The sequence below is a fragment of the Bombina bombina genome, chromosome 3 (genome assembly GCF_027579735.1).
Source record: "Bombina bombina isolate aBomBom1 chromosome 3, aBomBom1.pri, whole genome shotgun sequence".
Taxonomy (NCBI): domain Eukaryota; kingdom Metazoa; phylum Chordata; class Amphibia; order Anura; family Bombinatoridae; genus Bombina; species Bombina bombina.
Genome location: NC_069501.1, coordinates 1,255,533,335 through 1,255,553,381, shown reverse-complemented (window position 1 = coordinate 1,255,553,381; position 20,047 = coordinate 1,255,533,335). Strand labels below are relative to the sequence as shown.

Below are 20,047 nucleotides of genomic sequence, written 5' to 3'. Positions count from 1 at the left end.
ACCCAGAGGTTACACAGCGCCAGCTATAGATACACTCACCATAGATAGTATGTGACCCAGAGGTTACACAGTGGCAGCTATAGATACACTCACTATAGATACTGTAGTATGTGACCCAGAGGTTACACAGTGCCAGCTATAGATACACTCACCATAGATAGTATGTGACCCAGAGGTTACACAGTGGCAGCTATAGATACACTCACTATAGATACTGTAGTATGTGACCCAGAGGTTACACAGTGGCAGCTATAGATACACTCACTATAGATACTGTAGTATGTGACCCAGAGGTTACACAGTGCCAGCTATAGATACACTCACCATAGATAGTATGTAATGCAGAGGTTACACAGTGCCAGCTATAGATACACTCACCATAGGTAGTATGTACCCCAGAGGTTACACAGTGCCAGCTATAGATACACTCACCATAGATAGTATGTAACCCAGAGGTTACACAGTGCCAGCTATAGATACACTCACCATAGGTAGTATGTACCCCAGAGGTTACACAGTGCCAGCTATAGATACACTCACCATAGATAGTATGTGACCCAGAGGTTACACAGCGCCAGCTATAGATACACTCACCATAGATAGTATGTAACCCAGAGGTTACACAGTGCCAGCTATAGATACACTCACCATAGGTAGTATGTACCCCAGAGGTTACACAGTGCCAGCTATAGATACACTCACCATAGATACTGTAGTATGTGACCCAGAGGTTACACAGTGCCAGCTATAGATACACTCACCATAGGTAGTATGTAACCCAGAGGTTACACAGTGCCAGCTATAGATACACTCACCATAGATAGTATGTAACCCAGAGGTTACACAGTGCCAGCTATAGATACACTCACCATAGGTAGTATGTACCCCAGAGGTTACACAGTGCCAGCTATAGATACACTCACCATAGATACTGTAGTATGTGACCCAGAGGTTACACAGTGCCAGCTATAGATACACTCACCATAGGTAGTATGTACCCCAGAGGTTACACAGTGGCAGCTATAGAGACACTCACCATAGATACTGTAGTATGTGACCCAGAGGTTACACAGTGCCAGCTATAGATACAATCACTATAGATAGTATGTGACCCAGAAGTTACACAGCGCCAGCTATAGATACACTCACCATAGATAGTATGTGACCCAGAGGTTACACAGCGCCAGCTATAGATACACCCACCATAGATAGTATGTGACCCAGAGGTTACACAGTGGCAGCTATAGATACACTCACCATAGATACTGTAGTATGTGACCTAGAGGTTACACAGTGCCAGCTATAGATACACTCACCATAGATAGTATGTACCCCAGAGGTTACACAGCGCCAGCTATAGATACACCCACCATAGATAGTATGTACCCCAGAGGTTACACAGTGCCAGCTATAGATACACTCACCATAGATAGTATGTAACCCAGAGGTTACACAGTGCCAGCTATAGATACACTCACCATAGGTAGTATGTGACCCAGAGGTTACACAGTGCCAGCTATAGATAAACTCACCATAGGTAGTATGTACCCCAGAGGTTACACAGTGCCAGTTATAGATACACTCACTATAGATAGTATGTGACCCAGAGGTTACACAGTGCCAGCTATAGATACACTCACCATAGATAGTATGTACCCCAGAGGTTACACAGTGCCAGTTATAGATACACTCACTATAGATAGTATGTACCCCAGAGGTTACACAGTGCCAGCTATAGATACACTCACCATAGATAATATGTGACCCAGAGGTTACACAGTGCCAGCTATAGATACACTCACCATAAATAGTATGTGACCCAGAGGTTACACAGTGCCAGCTATAGATACACTCACCATAGATAATATGTGACCCAGAGGTTACACAGTGCCAGCTATAGATTCACTCACCATAGATAATATGTGACCCAGAGGTTACACAGTGCCAGCAAGACTCATACTGTGAATGGACTGGACATTAGGCAGTATTGGAAAAGGAATTAGCTGTATGTAAAAGATCTGCCTTCATGAGAAATATACAAAGTCATTTTAGTAAAAGTAAGCACAAAACTCTGACAATGTCATACAATGATTTCATTGTCATCTAACATAAAATTTAGAAATAATCTGATAACGTCTTTATAAAGTGCTGAGCTCAGATCTGTTATACTGTATTAATTGTATATTCTCAGTGAGATCTGATTGGCTGTGCTGCCTTCTATGTCACATCCAAAAGAAACACTCAGATCAGATTGGCTTCCAGTTAATGTTTGTAAATGCAACTCCAATTGGTTAAAATAAGGACTACACAAGCATGTTTAAGAAACTCGAAGGTTAAACTATTATGTACTCAGAAGTTTTCAATGCAATGTTTAAAGAGACTCTAAAGTCAAAATGAAACAGTTATAATTCAGAACATGTCATTTTGAAAATCTTTCTAATTTACTTATATTATTAAACTGTATACATTCTTGTTTATATCCACACCAGATCCTATTAAGTATGTGCAAGATTTCACAGTATATATGTATAAGTGTCTGATTGGCTGATGGCCGTCACATGATACAGGGAAATGAAAGGGAACTTTGACTTTTTTAAAAAAAATTACTGCTTATGTTGTTGTATTGTTTTTTTTTTATTATGTATTGGTTGATAATGCAATTCTAAACTTTTAATTAGCCCTTTTAAAAAAGGTTGCTTTCCTTTTCATTACAACTAAATAATATTTATTTATAAACTAATGAACAGAATAAACATTTCACTTTTTAATTTATCAAAATCTTTTCTAAAGTCTGTAAATATAAAAGTTGCTCAACAAAAAAGAATCTGTTGGCTCTCTACAAATAACTGATAATAATATTAATCTTATAAACCACTCTAAAGCCTTGTTCTGCAGAGCTTACAATCTAAATCTACATCATCAGTTAATGGGACTTTAAGAGGTCATAAATTAAGGCATATACAAGGATGGAAGATCCCACGCTGCATCTTGGGATGGTACGAGCCGTCCTAGACATTACCTGTATGCTGTATACATTCCGAGCATCCTTCTGCCACCCTGGACATATGTCTGGCTGAGGTCTCTCCTGGTTTCACAGCAGCATCTGCCAGCCTGGTGTAACTTGACCTATTCCTCTCAGGTAACATTCCCAGTTCTTTCACCTCTGGGAGAGTATAACTGACTAGAATGTTCTCATCAATAATATATGTGGTGCCTGTTACACCTCAGCACAACTTGTATGATATGCCACGTAGAGAAGACCAGAACAGTCAAACTGAAGAACCTCCTGAGGTAACTGCCTTTCTTTCATTTCACTTAAATATTTGTCAAATGTGAAATTATTTTTCATTCTTTAGACTTTGTAGCCATTTCATATTCATTGTTAGGAGGAGCAGATACCATGTATGTTGTGATGCTTTTGGTACCCAGGACAAAACCTTGTTGCTTTTGTTCTGTAAAATAACCATTGAAATGGGGCAAAGCAAATAAACATTGTTTTGCATGACTGAACCTAGGGGGCATTCATTTCTTTAAGGCTGTAGGTTAGTCTATTCTTTTAAAGATAAGTAATGTATTTTCTTAGTATCTAAGTAGTAATGTATGGAGTTGTATGTCCCTTTATTTATTCAAATTCCAAAGGCAGAGCTGGGGGTGAGAGGATTTGTGAATAAGGTAACCATATGGTCAGTATTTCTTCTAACTGTTCAGTAAAATCTAATGATGAAGCTGAATGTTTAGCTGGTTGGGCCTGGTTTAAGGTCTGATGTGGGCATTAGGCTTATAGGGGCCACGGGCTCTGATCTAAGGATGATATGGGCATATACTTAACAGGGTATTTATGGAATTTATCTGATCTGAGGTTTTATATGGGCATAAGGCTTATAAGGGCCACGGGCTCTGATCTAAGGATGATATGGGCATATACTTAAGGTATTTATGGAATGTTATCTGATCTGAGGTCTGATATTGGCATTAGGCTTATAGGGGCCATGGGCTCTGATCTAAGGATTAATATGGGCATATACTTAACAGGGTCTTTAGGGAATGTTATCTGATCTGAGGTGTGATGTGGGCATTAGGCTTATGGGGCCACAGGGCCATGGGGTCTGATGGAAGGATTTATCTGGTTATAGAATTAACAGGGGCTTTAGGGAATGTTATCAGCTCTGAGATCTTATGTGAGCATTATATGGCCATGGGGAGGCTGGGCATATAACCAACACGTTCTTTAGGGAATGTTATCTGCTCTTAAGCCTCATATGAGCATACAGCAGGCAGGAACTGCAGGGCAATGGGGTCTGATCTGAAGCCTCATATGGGCATACAGCAGACAGGAGCTTCAGAGTAATGGGATCTGATCTGAAGCCTCATATGGGCATACAGCAGACAGGAGCTGCAGGGTAATGGGGTCTGATCTGAAGCCTCATATGGGCATACAACAGACAGGAGCTGCAGGGTAATGGGGTCTGATCTGAAGCCTTATATGGGCATACAGCAGACAGAAGCTGCAGGGTAATGAGGTCTGATCTGAAGCCTCATATGGTCATACAGCAGACAGGAGCTTCAGGGTAATGGGGTCTGATCTGAAGCCTTATATGGGCATACAGCAGACAGAAGCTGCAGGGTAATGAGGTCTGATCTGAAGCCTCATATGGGCATACAGCAGACAGTAGCTGCAGGGTAATGGGGTCTGCTCTGAAGCCTCATATGGGCATACAGCAGACATGAGCTGCAGGGTAATGGGGTCTGATCTGAAGCCTCATATGGGCATACAGCAGACATGAGCTGCAGGGTAATGGGGTCTGATCTGAAGCCTCATATGGGCATACAGCAGACAGAAGCTGCAGGGTAATGAGGTCTGATCTGAAGCCTCATATGGGCATACAACAGACAGTAGCTTCAGGGTAATGGGGTCTGATCTGAAGTCTCATATGGGCATACAGCAGACAGGAGCTTCAGGGTAATGGGGTCTGATCTGAAGCCTCATATGGGCATACAGCAGACAGGAGCTTCAGGGTAATGGGGTCTGATCTGAATCCTCATATGGGCATACAGCAGACAGGAGCTTCAGGGTAATGGGGTCTGATCTGAAGCCTCATATGGGCATACAGAAGACAGGAGCTGCAGGGTAATGGGGTCTGTTCTGAAGCCTCATATGGTCATACAGCAGACAGGAGCTGCAGGGTAATGGGGTCTGATCTGAAGCCTCATATGGGCATACAGCAGACAGGAGCTGCAGGGTAATGGGGTCTGATCTGAAGCCTCATATGGGCATACAGCAGACAGGAGCTTCAGGGTAATGGGGTCTGATCTGAAGCCTCATAAGGGCATACAGAAGACAGGAGCTGCAGGGTAATGGGGTCTGATCTGAAGACTCATATGAGCAATCAGCAGACAGGAGCTGCAGGGTAATGGGGTCTGTTCTGAAGCCTCATATGGTCATACAGCAGATTAGGAGCTGCAGGGTAATGGGGTCTGATCTGAAGCCTCATAAGGGCATACAGCAGACAGGAGCTGCAGGGTAATGGGGTCTGATCTGAAGCCTCATATGGGCATACAGCAGACAGGAGCTGCAGGGTAATGGGGTCTAATCTGAAGCCTCATATGGGCATACAGGAGACAGGAGCTGCAGGGTAATGGGGTCTAATCTGTGCTCTAATCATAGCTCCACCTACTGTTATCTCTTGATCACTGGCTTAGTGACAGCCCTATTTGTGACAAGATGGTTAGGAAAAGGTTGATGATTTGTTAGGGGTAATGATTTATGACAGATACAGGGAGACGGTGGAAGATCGGCAAGTTATGATGAACTATATGGACCAGTGAGAGCCCAGGTGATCTGTAAGAGGTCATTATCTATGAGGGGTGCATGGAGATGCCCATCTGTGATATTGGCAGCTGGTGAAGTTAGTAGGGCAGAATATTCTGCCTTTTCCATAACCTTAAAGGGACAGTTTACACATTTTTTTTCTCCCCTTTAATTTGTTCCAAATGATTAATTTTACCTGCTAGAGTGTATTAAATTGTTGACAAGTAGCTCCTTTACCCTTATTTCAGCATTTGAAATAGCTGATATAGCTATTGTAAATACAGCCAGCAGAAGAAAATACACCCCTGGGGGGGAGGGGGGGTGTAGAAGTGATAACTAATGAAATGATCATTTTATATTGTTCTTTCTAAGTATTAAAGGGACAGTACACTACAAAAATGTGTTTACATTAATGTATTTTCAATGACTTGTTATACCAGCTGCAGAGTATAACATGAATGAGAAATTGCATTTTCAGCTTTATTTGTGTATATAAAATAGCTGGTTTTGTGCTTTTAAAGGGACAGTCTAGGTCAATATAAACTTTCATGATTCAGATAGGGCATGTCATTTTAAACAATTTTCCTATTTACTTTTATCACCAATTTTGCTTTGTTCTCTTGGTATTCTTAGTTGAAAGCTTAACCTAGGAGGTTCATATGCTAATTTCTTAGACCTTGAAGGCCACCTCTTTTCACAATGCATTTTAACAGTTTTTCACCACTAGAGGGTGTTAGTTCATGTGTTTCATATAGATAACACTGTGCTCGTGCATGTGAAGTTATCTGGGGGCAGTCACTGATTGGCTAAACTGCAAGTCTGTCAAAAGAACTGAAATAAAGGGGCAGTTTGCAGAGGCTTAGATACAAGATAATCACAGAGGTAAAGCGTGTATTATAACTGTGTTGGTTATGCAAAACTGGGGAATGGGTAATAAAGGGATTATCTATCTTTTAAAACAATAACAATTCTGGTGTAGACTGTCCCTTTAAACCACAGCCGATTACAATGTGTTGAGCTTGTAAGTAATATCAGATCTCACTATGCTATCACTTTGTGTACACAGACTTGCTCCCTTATATTTTTCTGGAAAACCAAAGTTCAATACTTAGAAAGAATACTGGAAAATTAACATATTATTACTTAACTATCCTGCACCCCACTGAGAGTGTAATTTCTTCTGCTGGTTGTGTTTACATAAGCTTGTCAATAGCTTAGACTCCAGTATAGAAACTTTCAGTATAGGTTGGAATACCACAGGCCAAATCAGCTATTTCAAATGCTGAAATAGGGGTAAAGGAGATACTTGTACATAATTTAATACACTCCAGCAGGTAAAAGGGATCATTGGGAACAATTTAAAAGGGAGAAAATTTTGGGTAAACTGTCTCTTTAAGCTTTGGTTTACAAACAGATATACGATAAGGAAGCAAATGTGTGTGCACAAAGTGATAACAAAATGAGATCTCATTTTACCTGCAAGCTCAACCCATTGTAATAGGCTGTGGTTTCAAAGCACAAAACCAGCAATTTCATATACACAAAATTGAAAATGCAATTTCTCATACATTTTATACTCTGCAGCTGGTATAATAAGTCATTGGAAATACATTAAGGGAAAAGCAATTTTTCAGTATACTGTCCCTTTAATAAGTTTTTTTTTATACAGGTGGTGAGAGTCCACAATCCATTACTCCTGGTAACCACTCTTCCTTACCACCAGGAGGAGGCAAATGCTCCCAAACCCCAAGAGCTCTATAAAACCCCTCCCACCTCACATGTACCTTAGTCTATACTTTGCCTCCACTGGAGGTGGTTGAAGAATGAAGATCTGCATTTGATGCTTCAGAGAGAGGGGATTTCAGTTTATACTGAGTACAGTGCTTGTCAAAGGTGACATTTGTCACAGACCCTCCATAATTGATTGCAGGGACTTATCTTTTGCCTCCTTCTATGGATCTACAATATACTCCTATTTCATAACCTCTGCTGATATGCTTCAGTACTGGTTTGGCTGTGTACTAGTTGTTTGCTGGGGAACAAGTGTCTATTGGTAGGTATGTTTTTTTTTAAAGTTTTTAGACACTCTATAGCCTTCTTATGTGCTTTTATAGTTTAGAAATATATATTTATGGCCCTGTTTGTTCATTACAGGAGAATTCTACTGTTTTATCACTCAATGTAGAAAATCTCATCAAAGCTGCTGTTTCTGAGGCACTGGCTACTCTCCCCCCTTCAAGTAAGCGTAAAAGGTCAGTTCAGATGTGACCTTCTACCAGGGGCAGACTGAGACCAACCAGGGCCCCCTACCTACCTCCTCTCCACCTACCTACCTCCTCTGCCCCTCCTCCACCATATTGCCCCTCCCACCTCTTGTGCTCCTCCCACCTCATATGTCCCTCCCCTGCCATGTTTTTAATTGCCATATAAAGAGACAATTTTGTTTCCTTAAATATTTTAATAAGAACAAAATATAAATAGCATTGCACTACAGGCAGCTAGCTGAACATATCTAGTCAGCCAATCACAAGAGAAAAATCAGTGCAGTCACCAATCAGCAGCTAGTCCCTACTAGTGTAGGATATGTGGGTATATTCTTTTTCAACAAGGGATACCAAGAGAACAAAGCACATTTGAAAATATAAGTAAATTTAAAAGTGTCTTAAAATTACATGCTCTATCTAAATCATTCACATTTCATTTTGACTTTCCTATATCTTTAAGCACAACTTATCTTTGTATATTGTGTTTTTAATTATACTGCTAAGGAATAGCTAGAATCAAAATAAGCTACACAGTAGGGCTTGAGTGGAAAAATCTCCTCAACTGTTTATACCAATCTTAATGAAACCAAAATCATCCAATCTATCCTCTGACACAATATGCATGCAACTGAACTGGCATCCAATTACAGATCCACTTTTTTTGGATTTTATTTCACAGAATTACTTAGACACACTTTTTAAATATGAAAGGTGCAGGGTCCACTGGCATCTTCCTAACTAATTGGTTGGGAGAATACAGAATGTTCACAGTAATTAATATTAACTTATAGAATGGCTTATAGTGACTAAAATGCATTATACAAATGCCTTATGAGCAAAATCATATATACAGTATATAGGCTGACCATATTGCCGCTTTAAAAAGGGACACATGAAAAATACATATGTCAGGGCTATTTAAAGAAATGTTTTGTATAAGAACCTTGACATATGTATTTTTGAGATGTGTCCCTTTTTAAAGCGGCAATGTGGTCACCCTATATATATATATATATATATATATATATATATATATATATACACAAACAGGTACTAAAATGTTAAGGTATACCACTATTGAATTAGATACAATGCACCATTACAACATGAAATATGAATACAAACACATGGCACACAAATTGCCACAGAGTGCTAAATATTTTGTAAAATGTTCCCTGCAGTCACATATCCAATGGTATTCCCTTAATGCTTCACCAAACGGCCACTAATGGACTTAAATTATATAACAGTTACAGTCCATATTAGTGATAACATATATTTGAATGTCACAATCATCTGCACTAACTAGTCTAATGCAGGGGTCTCAGACTCAAATTACCTGGGGGCCACTGGACACATTTTGTTCTCCCATAGGGGCCGTTTCCCAAATTTCAAAAGGAATCTAACCATATGCTATGGAATAAATATAGTGATTGAAGCACTCCTTAAAAAGGTATTATAGTGAACAAATGGGCTAAGTTTAAGCAATCAATACATTTATTACATAATATACACAATAAAATCAGAAAAAATGATACAATTAATAAATAGCGTGATATCACAGATCTACTGTTTTTGAGTTACACCTATACTTAGCATGCACGCTATTTATTAATTTTATCATTTTACCTGATTGTATTTTATTGTGTATATTATGTAAAAAAAATGTATTGACTGCTTAAACTTAACCCATTTTTTCACTACAGTACCCTTTTAAAGAGCACTTCCATCACTATATTTATTCCATAGATCCTTTTTCTTGGCCACAGAGGAGGTCAGATTTCCTCTAGCAACAGAGGGAGATTTTGGAAACTTTTATAGTGTATACAAGACTAGTGCAGGTGATCTTATATTTGTACTTTAGTTTTATCTAACCATGTGCTGCTAATCCCAAAATTGCTGTGGAGCTATGTAAGAATGAGTGCATTCTACATGTTATAAATGCACAAGCATTCCTGGAAAAGACTAAAAATGATATAAAGTCACTACTGCACTTACCTACTGCCCATCTGACTCTCACACAAGGCTTAATCTTTGTATGTAAACAAGCACCTCTCTGTTGAGGATGCTCTATCATAACTCTTGTTGGTTCTGGAGGAGCATCTTAATCCGCATCTCTATAAACGTTGGATCCAGCCGCACCAGGCTTCCTAGAATGGATCCAGCTTCACCCGGCTACCTAAAAAGAATCAAGTTGCACCTGGCTAAATTTTCTAAACTGGCATCGTCCGGTGGGGGCGGGCCTCATGAAACCAGTTCATGGCGTTGCCATAAATGGCCTGCGGGGAGGTACATTGAGACTTGCGACCCCTGCTCTAAAGTGTTTGCTCTGTACAGCAGCAACTACACAACTGGTGGAAACCATGGAAAAAACCAGAAGCATACACGCTGCACCCCTCACCCCCTCTACATACACGCTGCACAGCCTGCACGGTTGCACTTGCACACCCCTCACCATTGGGATTAATGAGAGCTCAGAGATGATGATCCAGATTCAGGCGGCTGAGGCTCCTGCTCTTTCCTGACTGCTCAGTCCTAGGCTCCTGCTGCTCCAGTTTACCACGTGCCCACGCGTTGCTATACTGGCTGCTGCTGTCACTGTGCTGCCTCTAAGAAGTACTGCACAGTTAAAATTGTGCAAATGTGCTCACTGCCGGCGTGTGGGTGGAGCTGAACAGGAGCCACAACAGGGTAATCTATCACCGACCACCACCGGCCACACACATGACGGGACTCTTGAGAGTCAGTGGTGCCAAGCTATCTCAAAATAATTTTCTTGATCCCAGTACAAGTCAGTCTCTAACTTGGTGGCTGGATTTCCAGTTCATTATTCAGGGGGCTTCTTTTGCTCATCCTACCTGGACTGTGATGCATTTTTTAAGGGGTTGGGAGCTGTTTAAGGGGTCTCTAAGCGCACAGGGAGTTTGGGATCCTCAGGAGGTGAGGTTGCCAATAAATGTTCTAGAATTCTGTGCTATTCTTATGGCTCTTTAGGCTTGACCTCTGCTAAAAAGGCAATATCCTCTCATGTCAGAGCAGTGGCTTATGTCAACCATCTGGGGGGAACTCACAGTTCCCTAGCCATGAGGGAAGTGTCTTGAATTCTCTCATTGGCAGAAATCAATTCTTGTCTAGTCTCTGCGATTCATATTCCAGGAGTGAACAACTGGGAACCAGACTTTCTTAGTAGTTAATCTCTACATCCGGGAGAATGGTCTCTTCACCAAGATGTGTTCAATCCAATTTTGGGTCTTTGGAGTCTCCTAGAGATAGATCTGATGGTTTCTCGTTTAAACAGCAAACCTCCCAGGTACTTTTTCGAAGTCCAGGGATCCTCAGGCAGAGTTTGTGGATGCTCTATTAGCTTCTTGGTCATTTCAACTTGCTTATCTATTTCCTCCTCTGGTACTTCTTCCCAGAGTGATCTCCAAGATCAGCCTAGAGAAATTTTAAGTAATCCTGATTGCCCCAGCTCTGCCTCGCAGTATCTGGTATGCAGATCTAGTTCAGATGTCCAGTTGCCCTCCTTGGCCTCTTCCACTTCGGTTAGACCTTCAGTCTCAAGGTCCATTTTTGTATCCAGATATCTTTAAACTTGATGGAAAGTGATAGTTCTTAGACGTAGAGGTTTCTCTGATTCAGTGATTAAAACCCTAATTCAGGTTCGTAAGCCTGTAACTAGGAAGATTTATCATATGGTCTGGAAGGCCTTTATTTCTTGGTGTATAGATCATGTTTTTTCCTGGCAGTTTTTAGAATTCCTAGGATTTTGCAGTTCTTACAGGATGGTCTGGATAAGGACCTATCTGGCAGTTTTTCTGAAGGGGCAGATTTCTGCTCTTTCAGTTTTATTTCATAGTTAGATTGCTAAACTTCCTGATATTCATGGTTTTGTTCAGGCTTGAGTATGTATTAAGCCTGTGATCAAGTCAATTTCTCATCTGTGGAATCTTAACCTGGAGTTAAGGCTTTACCATTTGAACCTAGGCATAAGGTGGATGTCAAACTGCTTTCTTGGAAGGTTTTCCTTTTGGCTATCTCTTCTGCTAGAAGAGTTTCAGAGTTATCTGCTGTTTCTTGTGATCCTCCTTAACTTGTTTTTCATCAGGATAAGGCAGTTTTACAGACTACGTTCAGACAACATTAGCAGATAAATTGTTCTCCCTTCTTTATGTCCTGATCCTAAGAATGCGTCAGAGAGATCTTTGCAAATTTGATAGAGCATTGAAATATTATATTGATGCTACTAAGGACCTTAGACAGACTTTTAGTTTGTTCATTCACTTTTCTGGTGCATAAAAAGACAAAGTTTCTGCTGTTTCTTTGGCCTTTTGGTTAAAACTCTTGATTCACAGGGCTTATTTGGAGGCAGGTCAGCCTCCACCACATTGGATTACTGCTCATTTTACAAGGTCAGTCTCCATTTCTTGGGCTTTCAAGAATGAGGCTTCTGTTGACCAAATTTGCAAAGCAGCTACTTAGTCTTCTTTGCATACTTTTACGAAATTCTACCATGTTGATGTTTTTACTTCTTCCGAGGCAGCCTTTGGTAGGAAGGTCCTGCAGGCAGTTGTCTCAGCTTGATATTTCCTTGCCTTATTGATTAAGTAGATTTAAAAAAAAAAAAAAGATAATTTTTTTTGCCTTAGTTGGGTTTTTGTGGGGTTGTGGATTTATTTTCTCAGTGAAAATATGTTTTTTTAAACCCCTCCCTTTATGTTATTACTTATGGACTCCACAGCTAGTTCCTATGAGTAATGTTTAGTGGACCACTTGTATAAAAGAAAACATAATTTATGCTTACCTGATAAAATTCATTTCTTTCATGGTGGTGAGAGCCCACAAGACCCCACCCTTTGTTTTTAGGTTTAGTATTTTCTTTAGCACATCTTTTTCCATACTCCTTTTCATGGCTTTTATTCCTTTTTCTTACCTCATTTTGCCTGGTTATACGTTAGACTGAGGTACATGTGGGGTGGGAGGGATTTTAAAGAGCTCTTGGGGGGTTTTCTCTGGGAATTTGTATACAGACAGAGATAAGATAATTTGTGGTACAGAAAGTGATAAAATAAGGAGATCTGATTTTCTTGCAAGCACAACCTATTTTGATGGTTTGCGATGTCAAAGAACAAAACTGTCTATTTCACATGTAAAAAATAAACATAAAGGGATACATTTTCATAGATTTTATAGTCTGTTGCTGGTATAGCAAGTCATTAGAAACTCCATAAGGGAAAAACATTGTCCCTTTTAAACAGCAGTGCTATATGTTTAGTGATATAATACTTGTTTATCTGTAACCTGAATCTGTTGTACATGAATAACCCGCACTGTGTCTGCATCTCCTCCCAGGTGGCCAAACAGAATGGTTTCCCCAGCTATAGCCTTGGCTTTCATTCCCTTCATAGCCACCGTGATCATTCGTTATCGTCATTACTTCCTCCTGTTCTACCGAGCGGTCATTGTGCGCAAGATCCAGGACTATCTGACCGGCATCCCACGAGAAGAGAGGGCTTTCCAGTACGTGATCACTCATGCTATTCCTGGGGATACACAGCATGTGCTTAATACCTTCGATCAATACTGTTACCACTGCGAGCACCTGAGCAACATTGGACCTTACAAAGGTGATGTCTCTGGGTCACAATTATATGAACACAGAGAGGTTGGGAGCTTCTGAGTCCGTGTGTACATAGTGAGACATAGGGCATCAAAAAAATCACTTCTGCATTTAAGAGATCACATTTAATTTGTATTCCTATATAGCAAATAACTGATTAGAAATCTAGTAATCTTACTTTTTATTCTGCAGCACAAGCAGCACACAGCTCTGCCCTTTTCAGTTTAATAAACCAATTGTATCCTAAATAACGTGATATTTTACCTATGAAACTAATTATGAAATGCATTATTTAAACGGATGCTAAACTCAAAAGTATACTTTCATGATTCAGACAGAGAATGCAGTTTGCAGTTCATTTTCTTATAAAAATGTGAACAGTATTTTTATATTCACACTTTCTGAGTTACCAGCTCCTACTGAGCATGTGCACAAGTCCACAGTGTATACGCATATGATCATGTGATTGGCTGATGGCTGTCACATGATACAAGGGGTGGGGAAATGGAATACAATTTTGAAATTTGTTAGAAAAAAAATCTACTGCTCATTTAAAGTTGCATTTGTTGATTATGCAATTCATTTGTATTTAATGGTATTTTAAAAGAACATAAAACACCTTGCAATATTTTTTTTGTCGTAAAAGAATACCAGTCAGATGAGAAAACTTTCTGAATACATTTAGACCTTGTTTGGTGTAATTCTTTTCCAATAGGCAAACATCACCTACCTTCTTTGGAGGAGCCAATTTGGCCTTTTTTTTTTTTTTTTTTTTATTTTTATAAATTTTTATTGAGTGATAAATAGATACAATATCGATAGCGTTACATCAGTCTATTGATTACTTTACATAACAGGTATGGTCCTGGTATACAATCCAGGAAGAAAAAATAATAAAAGAGAAAATAAAGGGAAACAGGGTACCAAAATAAGAGGAAAGAAAAAAACATAAGGCAAAACTTGTGCACTCATAAGCATTTTCCTAAACATTAAGTTCACAGTGTCATTCCTCAAGCCATAATATCAAATCACTTAAAACAGTTATATATATCATTTTACTACGTCATATAACATTTCCTTCCTGGGTGAGAATCAAACTATACTACGAAGGCATGGCTATGATCGGGGTGAAGGTAATACTACGGGGTATGTAGTGACCTGTACTCTTCCCACAAAAAGGAAATGGACAAATAATCATCTAACCTTTTAGATATCACAAAATGGTACTTTTCTAGTAATATAGTGGTGGATACTAAGGATCTCCATTTCTCCACTGTGGGGGGGTCTGTTTGTTTCCAGTGTTGTGGGATCAATCTTTTGGCACTATTGATCAATATATATAGTAGTTGGAGTCTGAGTTTGCATCTAACTTTTGGGAATTTATTAAATAATATTGTCACCGGGTCTAAGGGTAGTATAATGCCAAGAATCTTTTTGATTTCTTCTATGATTGCTACCCAAAAGGAGTGTATCCTGGGACACAGCCACCATATGTGCGCAAAAGTGCCCGGTTGCTCACATTGCCTCCAGCAGATTGGTAAAGTGCCCTTAAATATTGTAGCTAGCCTAGAGGGTGTAAGGTACCATCGACATTGGAGCTTAACATTCATTTCACGTATTGATACTGAGGAGGTGTATCTGTTCATGTTTTGAAATATCTGAAGCCATTCCTCCTGTGATAAGTGGATCTGCAGGTCCTCCTCCCACCTAGCTGTATACGAGGGGAGTGTTCTAGAGTGGTGTGTCAATAGTAATTTGTATGTTAGAGATAATAAGCCTTTTTTAGGAAATTCCATATAACACATATTTTCGAAAGCAGTAAGGGGCCTTAAGATGTTTTCTTTCTCTTTGTGGCTAGTGATAAAATGGGTGAGTTGATTATAGCTAAACCATTGTCCAAACACTCCATCTTGATATTCTTGAAGGTCTGATCTAGGTTTCACTGTCTTATTGTGTAACACATGATAACACAGTGTGGATTTGCATAATGTTGTGACTACCGTTGGGGAGCTGGGGACTCGAAGAGGTAGGCTTGGGTTGTGCAGTAAGGGGGTGAGTGGCGATGTAGGGGAGGATATAAGTGATATTTTTGTAAAATGTTTGTCCCACAGTTTATATGTCTCTAGTGTTAACTTGGAAGTGTCTTGGGCAAGTCGTCTATTCTGAGGGGTGATCCAGCAATAGCTTCCCAGCTGTGTTGCTCCTGCTAGAGCGTGTTCTAAGGACACCCATTCTTTACTTTGTAAATTTTTGCTCCAGTCGGCTATTCGGGTAAGAAACACCGCCCATCTATAAAATTGTAGGCAGGGTACCCCCAACCCACCGTTTTCTTTTGAACGATACATCGTAGTTTTAGCTATCCTCTGTCGTTTGTTGTTCCAGATAAACGAGTTAAGGATCTTTTGTAGTGTGTTTATTTGCGAATCTGGAATGTGTATAGGGAGTGCTTGGAAAATGTAGAGTATTTTTGGTAGTATCGACATTTTGACTGCATGTATCCTTCCTATCCAAGAGAGGGTTTTATTTTGCCAGGAGTTCAGCTCTTGCTGTATACTTTTGATGAGGGGCTGATAATTAAGTGAGGCCAAGAGGTGTGGTTTGCTAGTTAGATTAATCCCTAAATATTTAGTAGAAATTTTTTGGTATTTAAATTTATGGGTTAGTACTATGGTGTGAATATCATCCTGGGAGAGGCCAATACTTAGGAATTCTGATTTGCTGACATTTACTTTGAAATTTGAATATGATCCATAGTGAGTGAGTTCTTCCATTACAGCTTGTATAGAGCTGCATGGTGATGACAGTGTGAGGAACACATCGTCAGCATAAAGTGTGACTTTGTATTCCTGTGAACCTATGCATATACCTTTAATATTTGTGTTTTGTCTGATTCTAATAGCCAAAATCTCCATAGCCAGTACAAATAGCAGTGGCGAAAGTGGGCACCCCTGTCTTGTACCGTTACTTATCGGGAATGAAGAGGAGAGAGCGTTATTTAGTACTACTTTGGCGCTAGGGCGACTATAAAGAGCAAATATCTTAGTAATGTATGCGTCTGGGAACCCAAATTTGTCTAATGTTAGCCTGAGGAAAGCCCAATGTAGCCTATCGAAGGCTTTTTCTGCATCCATAGATGCAAATATAGAAGGTAGATGGTGTGTGGATGCATGTTCTATCAGGGTGATTATTTTAGTAGTGTTATCTCGGGCCTCTCGGCCCGGGGTAAACCCAGCCTGGTTGATACCTATCAATGACGGAAGGACTTTATTCAAACGGTGAGCTAAGATTTTGGCGTAAATTTTTGCGTCTACATTCAGTAGTGATATAGGTCTAAAGTGAGGTGGGCAGTCAGGGGATTTTCCCGGTTTAGGAAGAACTGTTATGTGGGCTTCCAACATAGATTTAGGGAAGGATCCAGTGTGTTCTGCATGATTGAAGGTATTTAATAAATGGGGGAGTAGAATTGATTGAAAAGTTTGATAATATCTGGTCGTCAACCCATCGGGACCGGGGCATTTGCTTGCATTCAAATTTTTAATAGCTGAAGCTATTTCCGAGGGCTTTATTTGTGACTTCAAGGTCTCGATTTGGTCGTCAGTAAGCTGTGGGAGGTTACAGGAATCTAAGTATTTTCGTATGTCGCTTTCCTCTCTATCTGCCTCAATATTTCTATTGATATTATATAAAGTATAGTAATAATTGTGGAATTGTTGCAAAATCTTAGGGGTTGTCTGAATCTTAGTATTGTCTGATAACTTAAGGTGATGAATATATGCTTTTAGTTTTTTCCGTTTGAGTGTTCTAGCTAAGAATTTGCCTGCCCTGTTTCCTTCATAGAAAAATAGTTGTTTAATTCGCAGATGGGTTTTTTGTTGTTCAATAGACAAAAAGTCATTGAGTTGATCACGGATGTTTTTTATGTCTGTTAAAATATGGTTATTGGTGGGGTCTAGTTTATGGGCATATTCAGCTTGAGTCAATTTAGAGGTAAGTGAGTTGTATAGTTGTGTGGCTATTTTTCTAATACGGGACTTTAGTTCCATGAGTTCTCCCCGGATCGTACATTTATGAGCTTCCCACAGGGTGAAAGGACTGTCTACGGAATGCATGTTTTTCTCAAAGTACTCAGTCAGGGATTTAGTTATCTTTTCTAGATTTAGGGGGTTATTAAGGAGGGAATCATCTAATCTCCAAATATAAGGGGTTTGTCGGGTATCAGGCCATTTAATTTTCACTTCCACTGTAGAGTGGTCTGACCAAGAGCATGGCGTTATTTTAGATGTGTGAACTAGTGAGAGACCTACCTGGTTGGTCATAATATAGTCTATTCTGCTATAGGAAAGGTTTGGAGGGGAAAAAAAGGTATAGTCTTTTTTGTCAGGGTACACAAATCTCCACACATCGTACAGGTTATTGTCTTTAAGGGCCTTCCAAAGAAAGTTGGCAGTTTTTTTAGAGGATAGCGATTTTGTGTTAGAAGTGTCTAGGTGTGGTTCCATCGGAAAGTTAAAGTCACCTCCCAAGAAAACCAACCCCTGTGCTAAGTCCAGATATTTACGGAAGAGTGATTTAAAGAAAGGGATATGTTTGGAGTTAGGAGCGTATGTATTTAAGAAAGTTACTTGTGTACCATACAATAGTCCCGATATTCCTACATATCTGCCGTCCGTGTCTCTGTCAAGTTTTTGAAGTGTAAATGGTATATTTTTGTGTAGGAGAATACTAACTCCTCTTTTTTTAACGTCAGCTGAGCTGTGATAGTGTTGAGTAAACTGTGACCCAAGATACCCTGGCTCCCTGTGTTTTTTAAAATGGGTTTCCTGTAAAAAAAGGATGTCTGCCCCCTTCTTGGCCATATCTGACAGTGCTTTATGACGTTTATTGGGAGAGTTGAACCCTTTAACATTTTGCGTGATCAATGTTAATCTACGGGCCTTCGAATTCATAATAGACGTGTAAATAGCATAGTAGATGTAGGATTTGTTTATGAGGAGTGAATATATAGTCATGAGTGCAGCATAACATAACAATAAACAATAGAACAAGAAAAACAGTTAAACACCTCAGGACCAGACCGACTGGGTCTGTAGCGGGCCCGAGCGCAGGCACAGCCCTAAAGGCTGCCCCTGCCCACACTTCCACTATCCTGAAAAAAGAAATTGGAGGGTATATGACGACAGCACATTTATACACATTTAAATGCAATTAGTAATAGTGATAATGGTGATGATGATGATAATAATGATGATGGGGGTCTATGCATAAATTTTACTTAAACTAATAACAATGCAACATGGTGGAACCAAATATCTCAAACATCAAAGTGCAGAAAATGGTAAACATAAATATGCCAAAGAAAATAACAATACAGTTTACAGGCCCTCAATCTGCAAAGCTGTTAATGAACCATTACCGTACATACTCCAAGGCATACTTAGAAAAAGTCAGTAGTAGTTCTAGGGATCAGCGTCCAGCTTTCAATCTCGGTGACCTAGGTTGTATAGTCCTTTGGGTCTTAGGGGTCTGGGGTTGCTGGGGTGAAGGAGGTCTTTTCTGTGAAGTGCCCGCTTGATGCCATTTCTGTAAAGTGTTGGCAGACGGAGTCTTGTCCTGTGAAGGTGGCGGGACCTCTTCATCTTGCAGAACTTGAGGAGGCTCTATTTTAAGGATCTTACAAAAGGCTCCTATTTCCGAGATGTCTTTACATATATGCCTCCTATCTTCATGGATGACCAAGAGTTGAGTTGGGAAACCCCATCTATAGGGGATTCTATTTAGTCTGAGGAGCTGTGTTAGGGGGCTGAATTCTCTCCTTTGTTGAAGTGTTCTCTGGGATAGATCCGCATAAAACTGCAACACATTGCCCCTGAATCTAATCGGCTGATTCTTCCTCGAGAGACCCAGTATTTCTTCTTTTTCACGAAAGTTCTTGAATTTAATAATTATGTCCCTTGGAGGAGCAGAATCCGGTGGTTTCGGGCGCAATGCTCTATGGGCCCTGTCCCAAAGTATGTCTTCGTTAGAGTTAGACCCTCTCAAATGATTAAACAGAGCTGGTAGATAGGTAGGTAAGTCTTTTGGTAACACAGACTCAGGAATGCCGCGGATACGCAGGTTTTTCCTGCGGCTCCTGTTTTCTAAGTCATCCACTTTGTCATACAACAGGTCTATAGAATGTTGTTGACGGTCATATTTTAACTGTAGTTGGTCGAATTCCTCTCTAATAGTGTCGTTGCCATCTTCCAATGCTTCTACCCTGAAGCCTAGGGCATGAACATCTTGTTTCAGATCTGCTAGTTCCTCTCTCACGCACCCCCGGACTATGTCCGCGATATCCTGTTTAGATGGTAGGGA

At 40.1% G+C, this 20,047-nt stretch overlaps 1 protein-coding gene across 1 annotated transcript in view; it reads left to right on the top strand.

The window, feature by feature from the left end:
- The first annotated feature begins 13,110 nt into the window (after positions 1–13,110).
- LOC128652160 (transmembrane O-methyltransferase homolog) overlaps positions 13,111–20,047 on the top strand; it is a 52,225-nt gene continuing 45,288 nt past the window's right edge. Inside the window, exon 1 of the mRNA XM_053705100.1 lies at positions 13,111–13,700. Coding sequence (XP_053561075.1) covers positions 13,439–13,700 — 262 coding nt within the window. The 5' untranslated portion in view covers positions 13,111–13,438. The remainder of the gene's footprint in view (positions 13,701–20,047) is intronic.